This window comes from Glycine soja, chromosome 14, assembly GCF_004193775.1.
Source record: "Glycine soja cultivar W05 chromosome 14, ASM419377v2, whole genome shotgun sequence".
Taxonomy (NCBI): domain Eukaryota; kingdom Viridiplantae; phylum Streptophyta; class Magnoliopsida; order Fabales; family Fabaceae; genus Glycine; species Glycine soja.
In genome coordinates, this window is record NC_041015.1 from 1,701,245 (window position 1) to 1,729,030 (window position 27,786).

Consider the following 27,786-nt stretch of genomic DNA (forward strand, 5'->3'; position numbering starts at 1 on the left):
CCTTATTTTCGATGGGAGGGTTAATTTCTCTTAGGCAAAAGCTATATCATTCCCATTTTTTTCTAAGTATACTCCCCTTTTATTTTAATTATTATTTTTTTACTATCATTAATCCTCTCTATACCCAAAATATTCCTATACGCTGTTTAATCATTACTCGGAAAAGTAGTTTCCAGAATAATATTTTAGGTTTTTTTTTCCAGAAAGTACTTTTCAAAATGCAATTTGATATAATGTAACATAAAAAATACAAAAAATACATGAAATAGAATAATGCAATTTGATAGAAATATAGAATGAGTGGGAAAGGTTGTGCAGAAGCGCTTGTTGATATATTTTGGGCCAGATTTTATAAAAAAGTTTTAGGCCTTGGGCCGAACTAGTCCACAAATTAGTTTCTCTACTGAATTGTCTTACAGATAAGTAATAAAACCGGTGGTGAATACATGCGAAAAAAACCAAGTTTATGTTTAAGATAAAAAATTTATCAACAAACAAATGTTAATTCATTAATTTAATTAGAAATACTAATTGGGAGGATGCGAGAAATGTTAGTTTGGAACCTTTGATTTGACTAATGAATTTGTATACCCTTCTATATTTCAAAATGCCCCTTCGCAATGGACAAAGCATTGTTTGGCCTAGTTAATGCATCATTCCTGGTTTTATTTGTATTAAGTCCATTTGTTGAAGCTTCCTATGCAAATAAATACCACATAATATGATCTCGTGTATATTTTATAGAGGTACAACTGTAAAAGGGTGCTGGTCTGGACACCATTATCTTGGCTGGAGCAGACTACGGAACAGGAATCTCTCAAGATTGGGCTGCCAAGGGTCCTTTACTAGTGAGCTCACAAATCACAAAATGTTATTTCATTATATTTATAAGTTTAATTTTTATACATTATCAACGTAAATTTTATATTATCAATTATTCAATAAAAAATCATTGTTGGTACTAATTTTATGGTAGGTATACTAAAAGTTAACAAATTTAGTATATCTCATAATTTGTTATAGATGACAGTAAAAACTCTATACTCTCACTATTTGAGTATATTTATTGGACTGCTTTCTTGTTTTACAAATACTTTTTCCCTTGCTTGTTCACATAGGAGGTGAAAGGAGTTATTGCTTTGAGAGAATTCACCGTGGTAATCTAGTTGGGATGGGGATTATACCCCTCTGCTTCAAACATGATGAACACAAGAATTGACTGGTCATGAGTGATTCAACGTTGATCTTCCAGGAAAAGTTGGTGACACAGAACCTGGTCAAGATGTTTATGTGTCCACTGACATTATATTGGCAAATCTTTTACATGCAAGCTTTGCCTTGATGCAAGTTTCTTAATTCATTTGCCTTCTATATATATATGGTTTATCATCTGAGATTGATCAATGCACTTGCACACAGTGGCTTCACTATGATATATACTTATTTAGAAACTCAATTTGCAGGTGGAGCTGGCATACCTTGATCATGGTGTCATTCTTTTCTATCTAATCTGAAACTTGATTAAGCAATGAGCTTTTGTCTCTTTGGATTTCTGAGGCACACCATCACCATGTGTGATGTGTGGAACACAATAAATTCCATTTTAGATTTTTTTTAGGCAAGGATCTGAATGTACTTAATGGCAAATCAATATGTTTATGCAATGCTTAATTTTCATGTATTTTTATCTATTTTATTTAACCCTTCACTGTACTACAAAACTGTTAATCTCAATTATCATATTACAGTCAATCAATTGTTTTTTTGTTTTTTTTACTAACGTGAGAGAGAGACATAAAACTAAAAAGATATATTAAAAATTAAAAATACATTTTAATAAAAAATAAAGAGGTTAATTATTGTTTGAATTTATGATCTATTATTTTAAATAATAAATAAAAAAGAGGCATGTTGCAATAACGTCCAGTAATTAATATAAACGAGTATGGATTTAATTAATTAACTTTAGCTCCAAAACATTAACTGTATAAAATATTATTATCAAATTATTAATGATAGTCATAAAAAACTAAGGCTATCACCAAATATTCTGATATTTCACTTGCTTTTATAGCAGCCTTTCACAGTTTCATGTACTGATCATTAATTGTTAATTATTATCACCCCAATATCAATCTTGCAATTTTGTTTTATAATATTTCTGATGAACTAAAAAATATATTAACTTGCAGTAAAAAAAAATGTTAACTTAAAAAAATTAATAAAAAACATTATAAAGTTGTTTGAAAAGCCAAAAATAGAAGAAAAAAAACACTAATTTCTTTGCATTTTTATTATTTAGAAAATGACTTCTTATTTCCTTTAACTCATTTATCTTTAAATAAAATCTAACTAATTATATTTATTTCGAACATACACATATTGTTGGCAAAAACAAATTAAGCTGAGAAATGAAAGGAAAGAGAGGAAACAAGTATGTCACTGTTCCCCAATTTTCTGTGCTTAGAGTGAAGCATTTCGAAACAGCAAGACACAATGCCTTCGGCTCAAGATCCATTCTACGTTGTCAAGCAAGAAATTCAAGAATCTGTAAGTATTTTCTATTTTCCCAAATCACCTACGTTTCGTTTTCGGTTCAATTTGGATAATAAAGCTTACATTCTTTTTTTCATAGATCATGCGATGCACTTAGAATTTCTGCATGATTTCTCTGTTACTGGCATTAGTGGATCCGTGACTTTACGTGATTCATCTTCTCAAGTCTGATTCCTGAGCTGAAATTATTAACTGAGATATTTTTGCTCCTAATATCTTATGTAATTGATCTGAGTATGCCATTTTTTAATGCACATTTTGGATTTTGGGGAGAACCCAACTGCGATCTGTAATTGGAGGATAACACTATGATTTTTGGTTTTGGGGTTTATGTGTAATTTATTGGTTGATTAATTTTCATTTTCTTCTAAGATTGATAAGCTACAATCTACGTTTCACCAATGGGAAAAGACTGCTGATGCTGGCGAGCGATCCAATCTATCAAAGGAAGTTCTTGGTAGTTGTGAAAGCATTGAATGGCAGGTATACCAATTGTATTTCTTTGAACCACTGACAAGTTGGTTGGCCTATAAATTTTTGTTTTAAATGAGTTTTATTCATTCTTCCAACATGGTACTAGTATCATTTGTATGAAATAGGATTTGTGTATTATTAGGTACACATTAGAGGTATGTTTGGATTATATTACAATCTAGGTCAGAGGTAGGGAAAGGTATTTCCTTGGGCAAATTTTATTGTGGTATGAAGGAAAAGGAGTGATGTGCACATAACTGTCCAAAATGATTCTGACATATGCTGCAATTTATGTCAAATACATGGCTTTTTTTTATCATAAAAAAGCAGAAGAATCATTCACTCGGTGATCATTGTGAGGATGCAAATCTTTGTAAATTTCAGCTAAATACCATTGTTAAATTTTAATGTGAATTAGTTGATATAAGAGCTCATTAATAAATAGTGAAATGCATTATATTCATGTATTTTTATTCATCATTCCATTCCCTCCCCATTGTATTTTTTAGCCACCCAATAAAGGGAGAGCAAGATCATCAATACCCTCTCCCTTCTTCCCCTCTTGTTTTTTTTTTCTTTTTTTTCTAATTTGATTTTGCCCCTTCCCTTTGGGTCTGCCAGGAAAGATGAAGGGTAGTAAAAATGGAGTGAGCTGGAAATGTTTTGATTTTCACTCTTTGTTGGTTATTAATCAGAGAGTGGAAAACAGATAGAAAGTTACTTCTAACTCTACTAGCACATCTTTTGTCTAGCCTCTCTTTGCCACACATCTTAGGTTATGGTTTTTCCTTCTGCAATGCAACCTATTCAAACTGCTGAAATATGATTTTTTTGATAGAAAGGTGGATGAATTGGACAAAGCAATTTCTGTAGCCTCTAGAGATCCTTCTTGGTATGGCATTGATGAAGTGGAGGTTGAAAACCGGAGGAAGTGGACCAGTGATGCTCGCACCCAGGTATCTATAACATGCAGAACTTGATTAAGAGTTAGGAGAATACAGTCAATTTTTTTCTCTACCTAATGTATAGTTGTTCATTCAACATTTTTTTATTGCTAGCACCTATTAGATTCCCTTCTCTCTCTCTTTTTTTTTTTTATTATCTGTATGGTGCTTGTGAATGATTGTAATACATTATTAGGTGAGCACAGCAAAGAAAGCAGTGCAAGCTGGAAAGGGCTTAAACAATGCTAGTCTAAATGGGATGCACAAGGAATTAATGAGGCTTCCTAGTTCTCATCAAACTACATCTAACCAATATGCTGCCCAGGATAATGATGATTTCATAGAGTCAGAATCGGACAGGCAGATGCTTCTTATAAAGTACTTCTTTCCTCCCATTTTCTCTCTCTCACTTTATATGGCATTGAATTAAATATTTGTCTTTTGTCTGCTTTTACTTGACTTTGTGCACATATTCATGATATTAAACTCATTGACACTTGACGGTGACTTTTGTGCATGCAAGGTGGAAAATATATTTCTGGTCATTAGTTTGACCTCTTAAGTTGATTGAATTATATTGTCCACTCCTCCTCTATGCTTTCTGAGACATAAGTGAGCTCCTCTGTATGAAATTGTGGACACATGAACATATGTTTCTTGTGCTTCTGTACAAATTATAAATTCTGTTTTTTTATATCATCTTTGCTAATTATTTGAGTTTTGTTTGGATCTACTATTTCTATTAAATAAGAAATATTAACTAAAATGATGAATTCCCTTTTTTTTCTGTGGAAGAAAAAGAAAATGGGGGAGAGTAAAGACTGTGGCAGGTAGTCTTAACACAGATAAAAGCTGGAAATACAATGCTCAAGAGTTTTGGGAAAATAATCAATCTCTGGTTTCTATCTTATTTTTGTCTTATGTTTTATCTATTGGTGCTGATAGGAGACAAGATGAGGAGTTGGATGAGCTTAGTTTAAGTGTACAAAGAATAGGAGGTGTTGGACTTACTATACATGAAGAGCTCCTTGCACAGGTAGATTTGACATTTGACAAGTTTTTGGTCTGTGATCTTACTATTTTGCTTAGTGGGAGAGCCTTGTTGTTGTCTTGTGAGTTGGATGTTACTGGTTCAAATCCTGGAAACAGCCTCTCCCCTTGCGGGGATAAGGCTGCGTATTTCTATTATTACTCGTGTTTCAAAAGTATGAAACTAGGCAAAACTGGTGGTGCTTATGTTTCCTTTGAGTGTCTTCAATAGTAGCTGTGTTCTCATACTGATTTTGTTTCTGTGGGAAATTTCTCATTCTAAAATTGTCAAAGCCTTGATGTTTCAGGAAAAGATTATTGATGAACTGGGTAATGAGATGGACAGTACATCTAATCGCCTAGATTTTGTCCAAGTGAGTTTCTGCTTCGAGTTTCCATTATTGCATTAAAATGTATGATCTATCTGGCTGATTGCTGTGATTAATTAGTAATAATATAAGGAGGAAAATTTTAATGTTGAATGTGAAAGTTGAAGTGTCTCATTGTTTATGATATCAGAAAAAGGTGGCAATGGTCATGAAGAAGGCTAGTGCAAAGGGCCAGATCATGATGATATTGGGTTTGCTGGTGCTGTTTATTTTCCTCTTTATCTTGGTTTTCTTCACCTAGTTATTGAGACGAACCTTGTCAATGCTCTGTTTGTACATGGAAAAAGATCTAAAGCTTCTGTGAAGATACAAGATTATTGGGAGATTCAATATGTTTAAAAAATGAATGGAAGCCTCTTTGGTTTGTCAAAGGCAGTAGAAAATTTTGATTATGATGAAAAGAGAAGCGATGTACTTGGAAACTTGGAAATATCAGAAGAGGATTTTGTTTCTGAACAAGATGGATTACAAATGTGATTTAAATTAGTTGTATTCGTTTTAAAGATGATTTAACCCTGCATATAATGTTTGATGTGGTTTTTTTTTTTTTTATAACGACAGCGTGGTGTTTTGAATTTATACTTTCATGACTGTACCAAAATAGCTTATGATCTATCTTCATACAAATCAACCCATTATTTACCTGCTGACTCCTGGTGGCATGATGATCTTGTCAGTTGCTGTTTTGTGTTGGCACACTAGAATATTGAGGGAAGGATAACAGGTTATCTAATTTGGCCAGATATTTTAAGGCGTAATTTTTATGCAATTGATAAAAAATGAAAAATGAAGGCTGTTGTATTAGTCATTTTGTGTCTGTTCAGTATTGGTTTGCTTAAGAGTGGTAGGGTGAAAAATAAGGTAATCATATCCTTCTTTGAATAAAAGCAAAAGTAAAAATAAAAGGGAAATTGTATTTGTATATGTTATGCCTGGAAAAATCACTTTAAAAAAAAAACTAAGATAAGAAGGAAAACAAGAAAATAATAAAATAGATAATATGATAAAAAAAAAAAAGTTAAAGATAAAGAAACGACTTAAATGATTTCCTCTAAGTCTAGGTTACCAAGGTATTATGTGAGCGTCGCTTGTTTGAGTTTCGAGTTTACATAGTGCCGGTTGTTGGAGTTTTCAACGCTCCAGTAACTAAGAAATGTCAAAATAAATATTAAACAATAGTTTTCTTATAATTTTTTTAATTTTCTTATTTATTTTGTAAGGCAAATATTGAACATTTTTTATATTTCTAAAATATTAAATGTATTTACATTTTTATTTAATTCTTTATAGTATTAAGAAGATTTGTAAGAATATATATAAGAAAGATAAAATGTTATTTTGTTGGAAATATTTTATAAAAAAACAAAAATACTGGAATTTGTACAGAAATTGAGAGATTAAAATTAAAGAAACAAAATTGCAATTAAATTTCATAAAAAGAAGAATTCATGTGTATAGGCTTATAATCAACATCTTCCTAAAAAATCTGATACGTTAATTTAGGTTTAAATATGTTTTTTATCTCTAATAAATATTTAAAATTTGCATTTGTTTCTTAATAAATTTTTATTTTACGTTGAATTCTTAATAAAATAATAATTTTTTTAGTCTCCATTAAATTAACAAATTTTATTTTAATTCCAACTAATTATAAATGAAAAAAATTATTAGAAACTTAAAAGGATGTCAAGGATAAAAATAGAATTGTTGTTTTATTAAAGAATTAAAGTAAAACAAAAATTTATTAGTGAACAAATAAAAAATCAAATATTTATTCCGAATAAAAATATATTTAAATCTTTGGTTAAACGGGAGAAAGTATCACTGTAATCTACAGAAATTTTAATTACTATTTAAGAAATCGAAGAGTTTAATTAATACTTTATATGATTATATCGTTAGATGATAATATTAAAAAAATTATGTAAAAAAATATTTCAAGTTTAAATTATATACTTACGGTGAATTTAAAAGCAGAAAGATATAAAAATAAAACCTACTTAACGCATTGGAAAGAAGTTACAAGGCAGGGGAAGTCTACTCACATGTAAAATAAAAAATAAAAATCCAGAAATATCATACTGATCAATAATTTCCTTTGCAGTATGATTAATTGGACTGGAATAATTTTGTTTTTCTTTTGTAAAAGGCTTTGAAACAATTACCTTTTGTCCCGATCTTTCTTTTGATCTTCTACAGACAAATATTACAAAATAATGCAAATTGAGAAGTGATAAAAATTAAAAGAATTCGTATCTGTAACACTCAGACAAGCATAAGGAACAGAATCTCCAAAATAGATTCTTCTTTCCTTTGTTCTTGTTCTCTACCACAACTACTATATACCACACAAATTATCTTGCGTTTCTATGCCTTAAATTACAACCAGATATCAATCCCATGGAGAATAGGATACTCCATCCACCCAAAAACACCTTATATTCTGCTATTAACCATCATTAGACCCATTGCAATCTGTGAGAAATTCTCAAATTGTTAAGATTTTTTTTATTTTCAGACATGTAAATCAATATTTAACATCTGTAAACTTGTATCAATATATAATATAGACATACATTTATAAAATTACTTTATTCTATCAAATGTTTAAAATTTAATTGCATGATGTTAATAATTTGTCCTAAAAAAATTTCACTGCTATTAAATTGCTTATTCTGTCACGCGCACCCTGCTACTATATATACCCCACCACTACCTATTCTTCTCAATTCGCTCTTGCTTTGTTTACAAGTCCTCCTTTCTCACAGGTTCGTCTCTCCTTCAACATTAGATCTTCCTAGCTCATGTTTAATTCCTAGTTGGTCTAAAAAATTGTGTTTGTGAAAGTTTGAGTTCCAAGTTTAATGTCTCTATTACACAAGAAAGACATTTTATTCTCTTTTTTCCCCTTACTTTCCATACGAATTATATGTACATGCATGATGTGAAGGAAAGATTTTGTTTTTAATCCATAGAGTTGACATAATGGTGTAATGATCCAATGTGTTTATATATGAGAAAATGATTTATTTAATGAAAAAACTTATATTTGATTTTTTCTATGTGCAAATTTTTTTTGGATTAACGGTAATCAGGTATTGCGAGTGAGATTAGTCTCTAACCTAATGAGCTGGAGACACTCGTAATCTCTCACACAAAACTATAAAATGACGAGAGAATGCTTATTAGGAGGCTTTAGATTTGTTATAGTGAGATATGTTGATATTGCATGCATGCATAAACATGTGGCTTATGGTGTTGTACATTTTGTTGCAGCTAGGTGGTGGTGATTAGTGTACATATATATATGGTTGAAGTGGGTATTTATCAGATCCCTACGAGCACTTTCGACCCATTTGCGGAGGCAAAAGAAACAGATGCTCCCGGGGCAAAAGAGTATGTGCATATCCGCATACAACAGAGGAATGGGAAGAAGAGTCTGACCACAGTGCAAGGGCTGAAGAAAGAGTTCAGCTACGAGAAGATCCTCAAAGACCTCAAGAAAGAGTTCTGCTGCAATGGCAATGTTGTGCATGACAAGGAGCTTGGCAAGATTATCCAACTCCAGGGTGATCAGCGCAAGAACGTTTCTCACTTCCTCATTCATGCTCGCCTTGTTAGGAAGGACCAGATCAAGATTCATGGTTTTTAACCCACTACCACTAGCTACCACCTTTCTTCTATTATGAAATTAAACCTATGGCAGCGTTTATGAAATAAGTAAGGAGTTTGAGTTTGGAATATTTTGTCATTTTCTTTCGTATGATTGAAAATCCAAGAATAGTCTCTGAGAGTGGTTATATATATTACTACTTCATGTTGTGCTTTCATGGACCATGTTTTAAGCTATTTCGACCTGATTTTAAATTTTAAAAGTATTAATTAGTTTAACAATTCTAAACTTATAAGATCACTATAAGTTCAAACCAAAAAAGTTGTTATATATGTGCTAATATATATGAAATAATGCGTTGCCTGCCCTTCAAGAATCACTTTTAATTTTAAGATTAGAAAAGAAAAAGAATATAAACAAGAACCAAGGCTATTACTTGCATGGGTGAGACATTTGTCTTGCCTCGTAAGCATTAGTTTCTTTGAAGCAAGGTTGACTTTTTTGAGATAAGAAAAAAAACTTCAATGCAATGTTTTGTAGATTTGGTCTACTTAACACTTGATTGCATGTGTTAACAAGATTTTATAGTTATTAAGACAGAGGAAAATGTGTGGGAGATACTTTGATGTTTTAATATGCACAAATTCGTGAATACATGTATGATAAAATTGTCTTATATATGATTAAATAATAATTTCTGAATTCTTATATCATTCTCTTTTGCCGAGTTTATGTTAATTATCTCTTCTTTCGTCCTAGCTTTTGATTATAATTAAATTGAATATTACAAAATACTTAAATTTGTTCATGGATCCAAATTACTTTAATTAGAGTTTCTCCAATAAGTTAAATGTATGTTTTCAAGGTCTAGGCAGATTCATTTGTTTGTAACAAATTAAAGTAAGTTTGAAATTTCTTTTATTAGTTATTTTTTATACATTTTACAAATAAGACAACCTAGCTCTGACAATTTCAAATGACTAAAGTAATCAAATAGGCCGTGTGATTTGATATACCAAGTTGCACTACTCTCTAAACAATACCCAATAATAACAGGAGATGGGAGACACATTAATAACACGCCATTCTCAATCAAAGATGATTATGCTCCTTTAAGGCCACAAGCATCAAGGAAGCAATAGAGTTCTCAGCATCATTTTTTTCGAGATTTTTCATCCCCTGTCATGTGAAGGATACTTTGTTGCTATCTGAACAACACAAATATATCTCTTTTTATGAGCGGGACCTGATTTGTTGTCAATCATGTAAGTCATGTATTCTGGTTGAAGCCATCTTTTCCTTTGTCAAAGCTCATGCACAAAAGGGTAATTCTCTGTGGCAATTGCATCCACAAAGCGTTGCTACAGCTTGCTGAACAAGGGGAGGGGCATTGTGGCAAATGCAGCGGTGTAGGCCGAGGCAGACAGTGCTAGTGTTGGCAGCAAGTAGAAGAGAGACTTGGCCTGGTTGGAGTGATTGAGAGTGGAGTCTCCAATAAACTCCAAACGAGACACCCTCTTTAAAGGAGGAGTGAATGAGGGCTTCTAATAGAAGTAACTTATCTTTGAATTTATATCCTAGAATAGTAGTGACACAGTGGTGGTGCAAATATTTCAACCCTATGTCTTTGTTATTGTGTCTTATTCCGTGTGCCTTGGACACTCACAATGTATCACTACAAGTGAGGAGGAAAGCTTTTTAGAAGCCTCCCTGAATTTAGTTTGACACAATTAATTGCTGATAGAAGTCAAAAATAAATATTTTTTACTGTAAAAGTATGAAACATGTTTGCTAATTTTTTTATAAAAAATTAGTTTGCAAAATATGTTTTCAAAAAGAAACATTTGAAACTATATTAATATAATATATAAATTTGAAAATATATAATCTTAGCTTATATAGATAAATTATACTTAAAAATAAATATTGATATAATTCAAAGACCTGTAAAAATAAATCCAAACATTTATTAATATAATATAGGAATAATTATAATTATAATTATAATTTATCTCTTAATTTAACCCTTAAACATTATTTTAAATAAATTATGATGAATTGTTTTAAAATTCTTTATATATTTAAGTTGTCCTAGTTTTTAATTATTATTTTTATAAAACACATTTAAAAGTAACAACATTAAAATTCATATTAACGTAATCTTAAAGTTATTATTTAATACTTTATTACTTGTTAACAATTAATTTTATCAAAACTTTTTAACAAATTGCATTTTTTATGTATATAACATATTAAGTTGAATTTTATTCATGAAAAACAATTAAATTAACAATTAAAGCCGTAGATATTGTAAACTTTACATGATATTTTGTTTATAAGGTATATCATATAAAATAAATCAAATATTCGGATAAAACATAAATTTACTTGAATAGAATATTAAAAATATAATAAGTATAAATTGTTTTAAATGTACATTATTATAATATATTGTCTTTGAAATATATTAATTTATAATTTATATAATTAAATTAATATTGATATGATATTTAATATTAATATTATAATATTTATGTAAATATTAAATTAAACAGATTTTTCATATATGTTATGACACAATTTTGGCATATCATTATTATTTTATAGAAATTAGTTTATAAAATATATTTAAAAAAATAGTCAAATGGATATTAATATGATAATATCCAGAAGTTGGAAAACATATACAAGTAAATTAATTTACATAAAAAATATAATATATTTTTATATAAATATTTAGTCTAATAGAATTGCCTTTATAGTTTAAAAAAATTATTTTAATTACTTAAAAATTTAAAAATTAATTTAGAACATATATTTTAGAGAAAAAATAGAATAGTATTCAAAAACGACTACAAAATAAAAAAAATAAATCAGTCATGTTTTAGTATAATAATAATAATAACTATTTGTCTCGTAATTTTTTCACTTAAATATTATTTTTAATAAATTATGATGAATTACTTCCAAATTATTTATATATTTAAAAAGTCCTTATTTTCCTTATTATTTATATACAACATATTTTTAAGTAACAACATTTAAATTCATATTAATCTGATCTTAAAGTTATTTAGTATTGTATTACTTGTTTACAATTAATTTTGCTATATTATTTTTTAATTGTTGCATTTTCAACCCTTCAAATAGGTCCAGTCATTTTTAATTTGATTTAGTTTTAAAGTTAATATAACTTTTAAATACCAACGTCTTTAAAAAAATCTAACAAACCCTATCAATAAAATCAGTAGTATGTTGTGACACAACTTGTTTTTAATAGCAATATTTATTAGTTGTATTACGTATTTTTATATAAGATGGAGAAAAAATATTTAAAATTAAATATATTAATTTATCTTATTTATTTAGGAAAATCTATTAATTAGATATCGTTATTGAATAGTGTTTTGAGTTATTTTGACAATTTCTTTTATAGCATAAGAACATAAAATTATTTATGCTTTAATAACACGCAATTATATGAGATATCATACACATACAATAATTTATATATTTTTTAATTTATATTTCTCTCTATTCTATCATTTGTTACATTTAATTTGAAACTTCTCTCTCTTGGTTGTAAAACTTGTAATCCTCCAAAATTGTATTGGGAGACTAAAAATATTTCATAAATTTAAGGGATAAAAAAGAATAAATTTTTAATTGGGAGACTAAAATCAAAAATATATATTTTAAACTTAATAACCTAATTTTAATAACTCTAAATGTATAACTTATAATACTATTTTAAACAAGTAAGAATATATTATTAGCAGATACACACATCGATATATATGCATATAATCATTCATACATAGTCTAAACTACTACCTTTTACACATAATTCATCCTCTGCAAAGGACTATACTGTTTAAGAGTTCAATGCATGAGATATGCAAAAGAACATGTGTATGCTCTAATAACTTTACTAGAAATTTTGACAAGCGAATAATCAAAAAGGTGTAATAAGAGTTTCCAGTTTACAAAGTAAAATCAGTAGGCAAAAGAGAAATAAGGAAACAAAGACACAAATGAAAACGCAGTAAATGAAGGATAAATGTACAAGCAAAGAAAATGTGTATTTCATTATTTCTTGAAAGGGATGGAAGTGAATAATATCTTCAGACCCTTCTAAATTGGCATAGAGGATTTAGAGGGTAATCATTCATAGATCTTTTACAGTAATTAGCAAGATTGAAATGAATTAATCATGATGAACAGACCATCACATCGCATGTACAGAATCTTCGTTCACAGCTTGACAAGTGCAAACCAGAGATAAGAGGAGACTCTGAAGGACCAAAGCTGCAGTATATCATGCAGTTTGAGATCATTCTGAAGCACAATTTGGTTCCATCCATTGGTCAAGTTGTAGAAGCAGCTTCTTGAACCCTTCATGAAACACATGTTGCAGTCTCTAAGAGAAGGATCCAACACAATGACGTGCATGCCAGCAAGCATTTTGTTTTCCTCTAGAAAGGACTCCTCCTTTTGTGTCAAAAAATTGTTGGCAATCTTGATAGAGAAGCAGGCATGGTTTTGGTTTGGATTCAAGTCTGACTCATAGAGTTTCTTCTGCATCACCAACTTCACCTCACATCCCTTCATTTCTTGAATCTTTTCTTTAAATGGACTTGGCAATTCATCACTGCTACTGCTAGCACATTTCATGGACGTGCCTTCTTCTTCTCTCTTTCTTTTGTCTTTTCTTCTGAGGAGGCTCTTCAAAATCTCAGTGTCGTCATCCTCGAGGAACGAAAACAACTGAGGATTCTTTTGTTGTTCCTGTGCAAGCCACGCACGGAAAGCCTTCCTCAATCTCATATCAACCGAATCAAATTCTTTCTTTGCAGCTCCTCTTGAATTCTTTTTCTCAATTGCCATAGTTATGTATCCACGTTGCAGATTAGAGAAGTTTTCCTTACTCTACTCTCTCTCTCTCTCTCTCTCTCTCTCTATATATATATATATATATATATATATATATAATTCAAACTCCATGAGTCTAGATATAGTCTCTATCTAATATAAAAAAAATCAGTTTTTTTTTGGACGGGAAAAAAATTGAGATATTGATAACTGAATCAATTTAATAAGGACTGCATTTCTCTGTACCTATATATGAGTATACACAAACCTAACAAATTTTACAACTAATAAAATATAATAATTAAAAAAATCAAATTGTTAAGTAAAATTATATTTATATTTCTGTTTTTTATAATCTTCTACCTAATTTTTTTTCTAGATTGCATTGAAATTGAAATATATACAAGATTGTAATTAGAATTTAGAAAATATAATTTAAATTTCAAAATAATATGTTTTGGTGATGTAAAATTATAGAGTAGTTTATTTTAAATAATAAATTTATTTAAAACAAATAAAACACGCTGATTTTAAGCAATCACAAGACTTTGTTGCTGTTGGATTTATAATTTTAATTTTAAGAATACAATTTTAATTAAGATTGATAAATATTACTGTAATATTAATATTCAGTCTATTTAAAAAAGATAGACATATTCAGATTGATACAATATATCAAAAGTTTATAATTAAAATCACACTATAATTATAATTATAATAACAATTAATAATTTAAAAAATAAAAATTGTAAATAAACAGTTAAAATTAAGAAAAAAATTCTCAATGTGAAGTCACATATTATTCAAGGCGTAACGTTTTTTAACGAATAATTCATTTATTTAAATTATGTGTTCATTTTTATAATTTAAATTATGTATTATTTTATAATATTGTTTGTATACAAGACTTTTTCTTATAAAAAAATAATATTACTAATATATTTTATAAATTATTTTTGACATATTTTTATATTGGTAAAAATTTATTATAAAGAACAAATATTTGTAGGTTTTATTTTTTATTTAAAAAGTTTCACTCATAATCTACATATTTAGTTTTGCAAAAAATTAGGAAGAAGATTAGGAGAAAAAACAGAAAAAATATCAAAATTATTTTTATTTCACTATATAGTATGTAAATCCGTGCAATATGGGAAATTAATAATGATATTATTATTGTTTTATTTTTTAACATAACATATTTTATTAATATGTAAATTTTTAAATGTGTTTATTTTATTACTTATCATTAAAAAAGAACTATGAGTCTTAATAATATTAGTGAAATTGCAGTAAAAAAATATATTAGTAAAAATAAGTAAGACTATAGGCCATAAAGTGTTCCAGTTGCCGAACAAGGGATGAAGGGAAGGGGCATTGTGGCAAACGCAATGGTAGAGATTGAGGCAGCGACCCTGAGTAAAAAAAATATTTCTTTCATGTTGTATTTTATGAAATATATATATTAAGTTGTCTTTTATTCTTTACAAATAATTAAATTAAAAACTAAAACCATAAGTATTTTAAAATTTACAGAATACTTTTTATGATATATATTATATAAAATAAATAAGATATCGGGATAAAAACTTTACTTACTTGAATGGAATATTAAAAAATATAATAATTATCAAATTCAAAAAAAATATTAAAAAATGAAAATTAAATTAGATGAATATTAATATAATATATAGACTTCGAAATATATTAATACATAATTTATTTAGTTAAATTATGCTTGAAAAAGAAACACTTATCTAACATTTAATATTTATGTAAATAGTAAATTAAATACATTTTTCATATATATTTTGATCTGACACAATTTTTGTATTTTATTGAATTTATTTTTATAAAATATATTTCAAAAACAAAAAAGCCTAATGGATATTAATATAATATCCCAATATTGGAATATAATTATAAGAAAATTAATTTCTATAAAAATAACATTATAGTATTTATTATTTTTAAATTAATCTTATATAAATATTTAGGTCAACGGAATTTCTTTTATAGTATAAATTTTTTTAATTGCCTAAATATTTAAACATTATTTTTAAAAAATTATTTTAGTGGAAAAATCAAACACCAGTTAAAAAATAAAAAATTCAAACATGTTTTAGTATAACAATAATAATAATTTGTCTCTTAATTTTATACTTCAATATATTTATATAAATTATGATGAATTATTTCCAAATTCATTATTTGTTTAAAAAGACCTTATTTTTATTATTATTTATGTATAACATGTTGTAAAGTAACAACATTAAATTTCATATTAATACGATCTCAAAGATTTTAAATTTATTACTTGTTAACAATTAATTTTATCAAATTCACTTTTTACATATGGTATTTGTAACCCTTAAAATAGTTCCATTTATTTTTAACTTGAATTAGTTTAAAGTTAATGGAGTTTGCTAATATATATCCACTAAAAAATTAGAAGATGTTACTACTCAAACACTTTTTCTGTTGGACAAAAAAAAATCATTCATCTTTTATTTACACCAACATAAATTAATTAAAGGGGGGTCATACTAACTTTGAAATTGTCTTCAACTCTATATCCCGATATGAAATACATCATTGTCGTTTAGTACCTTAATCAGTTTGTCTGGGAAACAGTCCTAGTTGATTTTGTTTTCTTGGTGAAATTTGTTTTCTGAATAAAGGGAATCATGTAATAACGTTGATTTGTTGGGTTGTTTAAGTATGTGTAAGTATTCTATGATAATTTTAGTACGTGCTTGTTGAGGCCATCAATTTTAATTTTATTTTCCTTATATGAATTCAGCGTGAAAAAATAAATTTGAATACGTAATTAAAAAAAATTGAATGAGAAGGGCAACATGTTTTGCTTGATATTCTCACTCTGTAATAGATAATATAAAATTTATACGTTAAACTTTTACCGGCCATTTTAAAGTTGCTCCTGTAGTCTTTTGTTTTACCGGCAAACGATTAGGCCTTTACCAGCATTCACATAAATTAATTACCGGTAAAGGCTTTACCGACCCTGGAGCTGGAAGCGCTTGCCAAAATCCAATTGCCGCCAAAACTGAATTTTGGTGTAGTTTAATTTTTACAAACTTTGACTTGGGGTTTTATCAAGAAAATTCAGTTATTTTTTACCAGTTCAATTCGGTTCAGTTTAGCATCAATTCGGGGTTCTTTTTTTGCCTAGTCCTACTTATAGGTTATTGTATTGTTACTCATTTTGACCTGAAGTTAAGGTGATATCGATCTTCATTGTATGGGAGCTAGCTAATAGAAGGAATGGTTTGAAAGATCTTGAAACTAATCAATTTCTGATTGAATTTGTCTTGCATGTCGTTGGTCTAATTGTTCTCAAGTTAATGTTGGTAAACCTTCCGTAACACATAATTTCATGATATCCGTAAAGTACATACATCTGTAAGAAATTATAGCTTGCTAATATTTCCTTTCGTATTTCTCTTCCTATGTCCAAATTTTGTTATCTGCATAATATGTATATGACCATGAAACCTACACAGTTAGCAAACTTAATCTTTATATTATGAAAGTCTAATAATCGAAAGTTATGAATATTTAATTATTTCTTTTTAATTCAGCATTTAATTAGTTTTACAATTTTATCATATATAAAATTAAGCCTTTTTTTACCAAAAAATTACACAATGTTAATATTTATGTTAAATCTCAATTGTTTCCATAAAAAATTATAATAATACAGAGTACTCTTCCATTCTAATCGTATCCAAGTACTTTTGATTTTTTTTTTTTACATGACTTCAAGGTTAGTGTTGGCCCCAAGGTTCAAAGACTACTTATAAATTATCCACTAACAAGGTCCTTACATCCTCAGCAGAAATCAAACTCATACTTGTGAGATATGAGACTCATTTCTTATAACTGGATCAACCTTTGTTGGCATCCAATTACTTTTGATTTAACAAATCAATACGTGTTAACATCATTACTTGTGGAAAGTGAAAACTACTTTCATTACACTGCTAGCTAATGAATCGGTGCACGTGCTCGAGGCATAATAGTAGAGAATTAAGATTGTATCAAATGTTAAATGTAAGAATTTGATATACGAAAATGTTAAATTGTGTGTGATATGATCCCTTGATGGTAGTTTAATTTCCTTTGCTTCGCAGAGGGTATTGATAAAATTTGGGTAGCTGAATTCAGAGTTGTATATTGAGTTTGTTAAAAACAAGAAAGTAACGACAGAACCTACGTTAGAAGCAAAATATCTAGAAAGTTATAATTATAATCTTACTAAATTAACAACATTTAACATATGAAGGAAATGTCTATCAGTATTGGAGGTGGGTTTGGAGATGGTCGTGGAGACGGGAGTTATTTGAATGGGAAAGGGATCTATTTCAGTCTATGCATGGTTCATGCAGTGGATCAAAAGACTAGGAATGAAACTGGAAGTTATTCTGTGAGTTCTGCGTACAAGCTTATTTTGGAAACGGGAGTGGAAAATAGAGGATATAGAAGTTTGATGTTATGCAGAATTTTCATTGTGCTGCAGGATGCCGCAGGTGCTTTTCTTTTGCTGCAAGAAAGTCACGAACCACTGTCTTCAATGGAATAGAAGCTGATGAATCTTCTCCATGCCCTAATTCTTTCTTTCCACCTCCACTACCCATTCCCTTAAGTTGCACTCTTGCAAATTAATTAGAAAAGGGTTTCTTTCTTTTTGTAATGATCTCCTATTATCATCCTTCACCTCTCTAATATATACACGGATGTAAAAAAGTAATCGGCACCGTTTGGCACTAAATTTCAAACTTCCCGCCACAAGAATACCTAGATATAACCGTTGTGTAACAGAAAGATTGTGTAGAAAACGTAATAAAGATGAATGATAAGATAGTAAAATCTGATCTAATATAATATTGTGTAGATACCGTCATATAGATATTGATAAGATAACTAAATTTTACTCTGATGTAATATTGTATAAATTTAATAGATACGCTTCGTTAAATCAAGTTGATAAGTAATTGTTAATCTAATGTAATAATGTATAAATTTAATTGATACGCTTCATTAAATAAAGTTTTAAAACTTAAATTCATCTCTCTTCAAATTTTCAATTAGCCGATGATCCTCCGCGTGCAAGGGATCGGTGTGGCGGTGGATTGGAAACCTGGTGGAATCTGTTTCATGAAAAATGCATGGAATCCATTATTCATCAATTTCTTTTCCACTTTCCTCTCTGCAAAATTCTTTCCTTGTTCCTTTCAAAATAGTGGTTCAGCACTGAAATTTGAGGAGTTTCCTTGTAGGACTTTATTTTCATTTGTGAGGGTTAGTCTGTAGCCTTCACTTTTGTGACAAACTGGGACTGCAACAATGTTGCTTCAATCTTCAACAAGTAACTGGGCTGCTGTTAAAGATATGGAGTCATTACCTGGGATATGTTTGAGTAGTGGTTCTAGTTCTACCAAGTGAAGAGTTATTGGTTTAAGAGCTCTACTGTTGACCCACCAAATGTTATCAGTTACTGGAGTTATGGACCAGACCAACTCCATATCCAACCCCATGATTTATGTTCGTGTTTGCCAACCGGATTCAATCAACAATTCTAAATGCTAATATAGATTAAGGATTATATTTGTCAAACAATCCCTTTAAATTGGCTAGCTGATCATGTTGATATTTGGTATCTATTATTAACCTCTTTTTATTTAATACATTAGAATTGATTGAGTTTAAAATTGATTTTAGATAAATTTCACATACTTGGTTTCATATTAAATAAGAGTTTAGAATTGACTCTGAATCCAAAATTGATTGAGTTGAAGCAACTTTGGATATCTTTTCCATGGGATCAACAAATTTTATATAAAGTTTTACTCCTAACTTATAATGAAAACCTCCAAACATAAATCACATCATTTAAAAAAAAATTAACCAAAAATTAATTCTGTCAAAATAATTTCATTCAAAGTTAATTTTATTAATGCTGATCCAAACATGCACTAATATGTGAGTACTTGGGCATTCCAAAATTTGTTGTTTGGTTGAGGAGAGGGGAAGCATAATAGAGAGAGAAAAAATTGTGAGTCATGCGAATCCCATACCTCTTGCACTCTACTTTAATTTAAACATCTCTTTTATTTCCATCTTTGTGTTTTCATCCTTTCAACCAAATACAGCATAAAATCTAGACTCATTTGAGTATGACTTGGTTTAGCAAAAATAATTATTCATTTGATTAAAGAACCTTGGCTTTTTTTTGTGTTGAAACTTCTAATGGGCTAAACTGCCGACATTTTCTTGAAGGCGGGCCTCACTGGTTTGGGGATCCAAACCAGCACGTGCTACCACATTTAACATTAGAAATTTCTGCTTCTCTATCACTTTAATGATTGATAGTTACATTTTCAGCTAGCTACCCAAATTTGTGTTGGGTATTTTGAGTGTATTTTGGAAGTTTCTAAGGAATAAAGTCTCACATTGGCACATTTGATCTGTTTTTCACATGCAGGGTTATTAGATCACTGCTTTCTTGTTTCTATTTCTGCATTTTGTATTTCTTGGTGTCTTATAGGAGGATATATTCACATATAGATTGTCTGAACTCTGAGCTGTTTCTGTTAGAATTGGCATACAACTTGTCAGTTGTACTATTCACGAAGGAACTGCTGTTAATACTGGTCCCTACATTCCCCATATCAAGGATGAAAAAACACAGGGCAATGGGTGGGAATTTGATGACAAGCATGCATGTTACTAACTAGGGTTTGTCAATCCAAACTACTTTAAAATTAGATTAGATTTATACTTAAATTCAACACAATAAATGGTAAAATAAATAACTACTGATAAGATTGGATCTGAATTTTTCTCTTCAAAACTAATTTCAATTCATCTAATCTGCAATCACCCTTTCATAACCTGGCATGACTCCACGTGGTTGTCATCAGACATGGCACTAACTACAAACCGTAGGCCAACCAATATTGCTTCAAGAAGAAAACGAAGGGCTAGAAATCATAACCAGCAACAAAAATATTTCGCCTTTTGGCACCCAATAGATATTTCATCAGTGAAAATCCAATTCTTAACAAAGGATACCGGATCAGATTTCAATTTAACAAACTGTAGAATCTAACTTGTAAAACCACCTTCCCTAGGCAAGTCCATTTATTATTAGTGTGCCTAATAAATTACATTTGGACTCAATAATAAACTTCAAAGTGAAAAGGAAACCAAAAAGAGAAATAAGAGTTGACAACAAGTCACGCGGAGCATGTAACTCAAAACAAATCGAAACTACAAGCTTTACATGCCTAAGATAAATATTAACTCTTGGAAGCCTTTCTCTGAAGCAAGCACCCCGTCTTGGCTGCAGGACACTCAATCTAGAGACATCAGAATAGCTTGCCTTGTTGTTGGGTTCCACTCCTCATCATTGTACAAAATTCTTCATAGTTGATTCTACCATCCTGAGAAACCACAAAATTGAGTGTCAACTATGGATGGAACTAGAATCCAAAATTGTAGCAAGCCAAAAGAAAAATAGGCTTACATTATCTGTGTCAACTTCAGATATAATTTCCCTGATTGTGGCCTCGTCACCCATACCATACTCCTTCATGGCTATTTCCAGTTCATCTCTTGTGATATACCTGTGATGGAATCAAACAAAAACCAGGGTGCATGTGTCATTACTCTTGAAATTCTAAATAGAGATATTCGTTAATTAATGATTCTGTAATGTATGTGCTTTTGGGTGTAGGAAGAAATAGGATTTATGGTATATGATCCTTGTTTATTACTTATTAAAAAAACTGAAAACATAATCCAATAGTCAAAAGAATAATATGGAAGGCATGGACTTCAAAACTGAGGTTGAGAATGCATAGTAGGAAAAAGAAATTATTTCCATAATGTGACAGATTGAGGAAGAAATGTTAATTCACAGTAGATGGACTTACCCGCTGCCATCTTTGTCAAAATATTGGAAGGCCTTGTAAAGATGCTCATCTCTTTCTAACCTGTGTCTATGCATTGTAGCAGTGATGAATTCTATGTAGTCAATTGTGCCATTTCCATCTACATCAGCCTAAATTTAAGCAAAGGAGTGTAAGCTTGAAAGAATATAGAAAAAGCAATGGAGGGCAAATCTTGTGAATTCAACAATAGCTTACGGCATCCATAAGCTGTCGCACTTCAGTTTCAGTAAGCTTTGAGCCAAGTCTTTGCAATCCTGCCCTCAGTTCCTCATAGGTGATTGTACCACTATTGTCAGTGTCAATATTTGTGAACATTGCCTTCAAGCCTTGGATCTCTTCTTCAGAAAGATTTTCAGCAATGACCTAAAACGATTATTTAAATCCACTCAGTTTATTTTTGAATTGGTATAGATATGTATCCCTACACCCTAAAGTTACACAGACTCGAGCAATTAAAAATCATAATGAGAACACTGGAAAAAAATTATGTCTCTCTATGTTTAATTATGCCATCAAATACAATAAGCATAAAAGAGCATTGTGGTCACTTCATGCAGCTTGTGGCTGGACTAACCTTGAGGGCTAGTTTTTTTAGTTTATTCATTGCTCTGAATTGCTTCATTCTGGAAAGCACTGCACTGTCTATTGGCTTGTCAGAAGCATTTCCACCTTCTTTAAGCCATGGGTGCTCTAAATATTTAAACAATACAAGGAATCAATTAGTAGAGAAATTATAATTCATGAACCAAAAAATTCATAAGAATGCTGCAATCAAGCTATCAGTCAGCAGTAATAGTAAATGGGAAACAGTTATGAGTCACTGCATCAAGACACAGACATACACTGTTACTAGCTTCCCTCGTGTTCAATAATGTTTCATTTTCTATCACATAATGTCCTGTAACTAAACAACTGACATTTTTAAAGGATAGATAATAGAAGAAACAGTATATTGTGAAAATATTGTCTCTGAAAAGTCCCTAGTCTCAGCAACTAACATGTTCAAATGCAACATTGGTTGTCATTGTCACACCTATATGGGTATAGAATAATCTATACAGATGGAAAGAATTTGGCACGTATAAGTTTTTAAGCCCTAAATTCAGTTTTTATATGCAACACTACTATTAGTAATAACTATAACAACTAGCCTTGTTATGTGTTAGATAGAAGTGAAGGGAAAATTAGTTGGGAACTAGAGTAATTAGTTGGAGGGGATCAATTAGATAAATATGGTGAAAGGGTGAAACTGTGAAAGGATTCATTCAGAGAATTAACAAGCTTGAAAGAAAGGGGGAATCCTTAGAGGAGAATCCATGTTTCTGTTCGTTATCATTCAATAAATAAAATCATTCTTTGGGTTGCTAACAGAACTGGAATATATCTAAGCCCCTCTAGAGATCGATCTTCTCAACCTCACCCAAGTACACACATAAAAGGATCAAGTGGCAAAGAAATTCAAGCTATCAAACACCATACAGACAATGTTTAATACGTTTCAATGAGGAGAAAACACAATAAAAGTCGCCTACCTAGAACCTGAGAAGCAGTAATGCGTTTCTTTGGATCCTTTATAAGCATTTTGCGAACAAGGTCTTTAGCACTGTTTGATATGCTTGGCCATGGACTACTTTCAAAATCAATATGACCTTGCAATATGGCATCAAATATTCCCTTTTCCGTCTCTACGTCACATATTTTATTAAAAAATTAGTCAACTGTAAAACAGGGGGAAGCTAGCCTCTAATACAAGGAAATTATCCTATTATCAACATATCAAACTCAGAGTTTACCTGCCCAAAATGGTGGTACACCGCTAAGTAAGATATACAATATAACTCCTGCACTCCATATATCTGCTTCCTTCCCATAGCTACGACGTAGAACTTCTGGAGCAACATAGTAAGCACTGCCAACTATATTTCGATACACCTTTCCTGTGAAGAATAAAGAATTAATAGAAAAAACTTAGTATATTTTATACAAGTGAGATGATGTATAAAATAAGTAAGCGAGGTTTATCAACTGTCAATTTCATAAACTTAGTTCACTTTAAATTAACAGTAGATAAACCCTTTCTAACAAGCCATCACTTTACAATTTCCATCTCCATACTTGCAGAAAAATTAATTCATAAATCATGGCACAAATTGAGTGCCAAAGATGTCCATCTACTGAAATGTGATAAAGTGCATGCATAGATATGGAGAAAAAAGAAAAAGGAGATAAAGCTTTAGAAAAATTAGTTGGCAGAAGTTTATTCAAATCAACATCTTGAGGGAGAGAAAAAATCACATGAAACAAATTAAAAGCTCTACTCAAACTTTGCAAGTCTTGACAATCAGGCCATTGATGTCAAGCATTGGCAATGCACTATTAGAACTTAATAGAAAAATCATTTTCAATCTTACATGACTTTTGCATCCAATTCCCACAGACAAAAAAAAAAGTTTTGGATGGAAATTATACAAAATTTTCCTCAAAAACTTTAGAAGATTATTCACAACTATGCTACAGTTCACATACTTATCTTTTAGGAATCTACACAACTATTAAAAATTTATAACAAAAGACCAATGAATGGATAACAAAATTTACCTTCTTCAATGAAAACTGACAAGCCAAAATCTGTGGCCTTGAGAAGTCCCTTGTCATCCTTACTAGATAGCAAGAAATTCTCTGGCTTGAGATCCCTATGAATGACACCCATAAAATGGCAGGTGTTAACAACCTTAACAATCTGTCTACATATCGAAGCAGCAGCCCTTTCACTGTAGTGGCCCTTGGCAATAATCCTGTCAAAAAGTTCACCACCAGCACACAGCTCCATAACCACATGAACTGATTGTTTATCCTCAAAAGCGCCTTTGAACTCCACAATGTTGGACTGTCCACTCAAATGCTGCATGATTTGAATCTCCCTCTTCATGTCCTCCTTGTCAGCTCTGCTCACAAGCTTCCTCCTTGAAATGGACTTGCAGGCATACTGCAGGCCAGTTGAATTCTCAGTGCAGAGATAAGTCACCCCAAATTGGCCTCTCCCCAATTCCTTCCCAAGTGTGTAGTGCTGCTTAACATCCTCAAATGGCTTCCCAGTGATTGTGTCATGGTTGTGGACATGTTTTGGGCTTGGTGGAGGCCTCCAAGGTGCCTGAGGAGGAGCATGTTTCTCAGGTAATTGGTAAGGTTGGTGAGGAGGGGGTTTGGTTTGGGTGGCAAAGGGTTCATGGCTCTTGTGATTGTTGTACACACCAGCACCTCCAGCACCAGCAACATGTCTGTAACCAATGTGTTCTTCTGGCTCTGACCCTTTTTTACTCAGACAACAACCCATGGTTCTGACACAAAAAGGGAAGAGATTTTTTAAGTTTTATCAGGTACCACCACACAACCAACTACTTGAAAGTGTGAAGATTCAGTCAAAGCATGAAAAAGGGAATGAACCCAGATGAGAATTCAAGAAAGAATATCCATTGAAGTGTGAAGAGAGAGAAAGGAGGAGAAGCCAAAGTTTGATGCAGAATGGATCAGAATGTGGTTTTTTAAAGGAGGAGAGGAAAGTAGAAAGAAAGAGTCTCAACAAAAAGGATAAAGATAGAACCGAGTCAACTGTGGGATTTGGATTTTAACGAGTTAACTAAAAAAGGTATTAAACTATTTTACGACCAAAACAAGGTTAGAGCCTTGGAGGGAGTCCATATAATAGAAGAGAAACTTCCTTGATTGATTCTTTCTTATGATTCAAGGATCGAATCAGAGATGCGTATCCAACACCACACTTTTCTCCTGTCTCGTTCACCACATGGTGCCACCTAATTTTTGTTAAAGAGTAACCAAGTAAAATTTTATTTAGTCTAAGGTTTTGATGTTGTTCAAGGACTAAGGTGATGCTGCTCTCATGTTCGTATTTGGATAGACTTTTGTATTTCCAATACGCGTAATGAAAAAACTCATCTGAGATAGTATAAGCTTCGCACGTAAGAGAAAAGAATCATTAATAAAAGAATGTTGAAAAATATATTTGTAAATTAACCGAATCATTAAACGCTGTGGAGGTCAGAATAATAAAAAAAAAACGCTGTGGAGGTACCAAAATTATGATGAGAGATTGAATTCACTTATTTCAAAAAAAATTCAAGAAGTAAAACCAAATTGAATGAATTTTCGGAGAACCAAAATTATGTTTAACTCTTTTATTTTCATTTAAATTGTCAATCAATTAAAACAACATAAGTAACAAGTAATAAAATGAGAACAATAAGAAAACAAAACTAAAACCATAAAGGATAGAAACACTACTCATCCTAACTTTAGGTTCAAATAGAGTTTATCTTGTTAGTTCCCATGGTTTTAGCTTTGTCGTCTTCCATGTTTGTCATATTTTTAATACATTTTAAGGCTCGCTGGTTTAGTTAGCTATTTATTAAGTTGTCAACATAATTGAGATGTCAGTATCGGTAAAACAAATCAAACTGATTATTATTTAAATGATTTGAATTGTTTTAAAAACCCAACGTGCATTTTTTTTGCATTGAGCTTTTTCAGATAGAAATATTAGTTAGTCCACCATCTTTTTTCTTTTTTCTTGACAGCCAGAATAAAGAGATGATTCCCTATGCTCTGATTTTTTTTATTTGGATTACAATCTAAGAGCACTACCAAAGTGTTTTAAAGAAGGATTATCTTGACTAGGTCTAGTTACAGTTAATCCCTATTTTATCTTTAAAAAATAAAACAAAAACTAGTATTTTAGATGAAATATTATACAAGATAAATTTGAATCAGATAAATATTTATTTTTATAAAATTATAATTTATAATAAACAAATATTTATAATTTATTAAGTATATTATAACTAAATTTATAATAAATAAATAATTTTTAATATATAATTACATTTTAAAACTATATTCAATAATTTAAATTATGATGTAAAATTATTTTATCTATATTGGTAAATTCTTTGAAAAGCATACTGAAATCCACACAACTCCCCCCTTCTAATTAGAGCATATTTAATGTACATATTTTGATGGGTATCTTATTCTAAGATAAATAAGAGGTGATTTTTTCTGTTTGAAATAAGAAGAAAACAAAGAAAAAAAAAACAGGTGTGAATCTTGCTCCAATTTTTTCCCTCCCATAAGAGGAAATGTATGAAAGAATAGGGAAAAAAATCAAAAATAATTCGAAATTGGAAAAATATGATCGTCAAATGAAATAGGACATATGTAAAACGTAAAACATGAAGCGTGGACACGAGACAATATATAATTATTATCATTTTCGTACTAGTTAACTCTTAAGCAAGAAAACGTGTACACAATCAAGCAACTCATTCAGGGCAAACATTGTTTTTATTTCATTTTCCTTTCCTTCTGGTCAAATTCTCAGACCCCCAACAGATTCTATGTTCCAATTAAAATAATTATCGCGCTTTTGCTTTATTAGATACACTGAGTAGTAGGAAGAAATTAGCGTGAGATAACACAATCTAAGCGTTTCCTAACTTTCCTTACACTTTATTTAATACAAGTGAAATAGGTATAAAAAAAATGGCAAGAGAAATGAAATTTGAAGGAAAATTAAAAATTAGAATTATTTGATTAAGTTGAATTAACAAGGAGAGAAATTAAAAAATGGTAGGCGCGCCACACTAAAAATATTTTCATGCTAAAATGATAAGAAATGGAAGGAAAATATACACAATACTCGTTGCTTTAAGGGACACTTCAAATAAATTCCTAGTTTATAATTTTTAAACTATAAAATGTTTTTTATCCATAGTAGTAGAAGGTGATATTGGGAGATTTATCATAATTCACATAATAAAAATGTGTTTGGTTAACTTTTAACATTTCTAAGAATAATTTTAAAATAATCAATGATAAATAAAAGTCAATTTGAAACTTTCTCATCCCCGTTAGTATGG

At 30.2% G+C, this 27,786-nt stretch overlaps 4 protein-coding genes across 6 annotated transcripts; 2 read left to right on the top strand and 2 right to left on the bottom strand.

The window, feature by feature from the left end:
• Positions 1 to 2,393: 2,393 nt before the first annotated feature.
• Positions 2,394 to 6,040, top strand: LOC114384247 (syntaxin-61-like). 2 transcript variants are annotated; one of them, XM_028343905.1, is made up of 7 exons: positions 2,394 to 2,550; positions 2,929 to 3,039; positions 3,869 to 3,986; positions 4,171 to 4,352; positions 4,920 to 5,010; positions 5,312 to 5,377; positions 5,523 to 6,040. In XM_028343905.1, the coding sequence occupies exons 2-7, from the start codon at positions 2,975 to 2,977 to the stop codon at positions 5,631 to 5,633; spliced, it is 633 nt and encodes a 210-aa protein (XP_028199706.1). In that variant the 5' UTR covers positions 2,394 to 2,550; positions 2,929 to 2,974; the 3' UTR covers positions 5,634 to 6,040. The 2 variants fall into 2 exon arrangements, with proteins under 2 accessions (XP_028199706.1, XP_028199705.1); XM_028343904.1 differs by having other exon boundaries at positions 3,873 to 3,986.
• Positions 6,041 to 8,057: 2,017 nt separating this feature from the next.
• On the top strand, positions 8,058 to 9,222 carry LOC114383373 (protein translation factor SUI1 homolog). Of its 2 annotated transcripts, none has more exons than XM_028343036.1 (2): positions 8,058 to 8,160; positions 8,669 to 9,222. In XM_028343036.1, exon 2 carries the CDS (start codon positions 8,700 to 8,702, stop codon positions 9,042 to 9,044), a length of 345 nt encoding a protein of 114 aa, XP_028198837.1. In that variant the 5' UTR covers positions 8,058 to 8,160; positions 8,669 to 8,699; the 3' UTR covers positions 9,045 to 9,222. The 2 variants fall into 2 exon arrangements, with proteins under 2 accessions (XP_028198837.1, XP_028198838.1); XM_028343037.1 differs by having other exon boundaries at positions 8,074 to 8,160; positions 8,673 to 9,222.
• A 4,037-nt stretch (positions 9,223 to 13,259) lies between these two features.
• LOC114385209 (putative B3 domain-containing protein At3g49610) lies at positions 13,260 to 13,892 on the bottom strand. The gene has a single exon (XM_028345229.1). The coding sequence runs from the start codon at positions 13,890 to 13,892 to the stop codon at positions 13,260 to 13,262; it is 633 nt and encodes a 210-aa protein (XP_028201030.1).
• A 7,015-nt stretch (positions 13,893 to 20,907) lies between these two features.
• On the bottom strand, positions 20,908 to 25,452 carry LOC114384897 (calcium-dependent protein kinase 33-like). The gene is made up of 8 exons (XM_028344726.1): positions 24,452 to 25,452; positions 23,647 to 23,790; positions 23,386 to 23,538; positions 22,428 to 22,543; positions 22,049 to 22,216; positions 21,836 to 21,963; positions 21,427 to 21,526; positions 20,908 to 21,343 (listed from the first exon to the last, which is right to left on the bottom strand). Exons 1-8 carry the CDS (start codon positions 25,185 to 25,187, stop codon positions 21,269 to 21,271), a joined length of 1,620 nt encoding a protein of 539 aa, XP_028200527.1. The 5' UTR covers positions 25,188 to 25,452; the 3' UTR covers positions 20,908 to 21,268.
• Between the last annotated feature and the right edge of the window lie 2,334 nt (positions 25,453 to 27,786).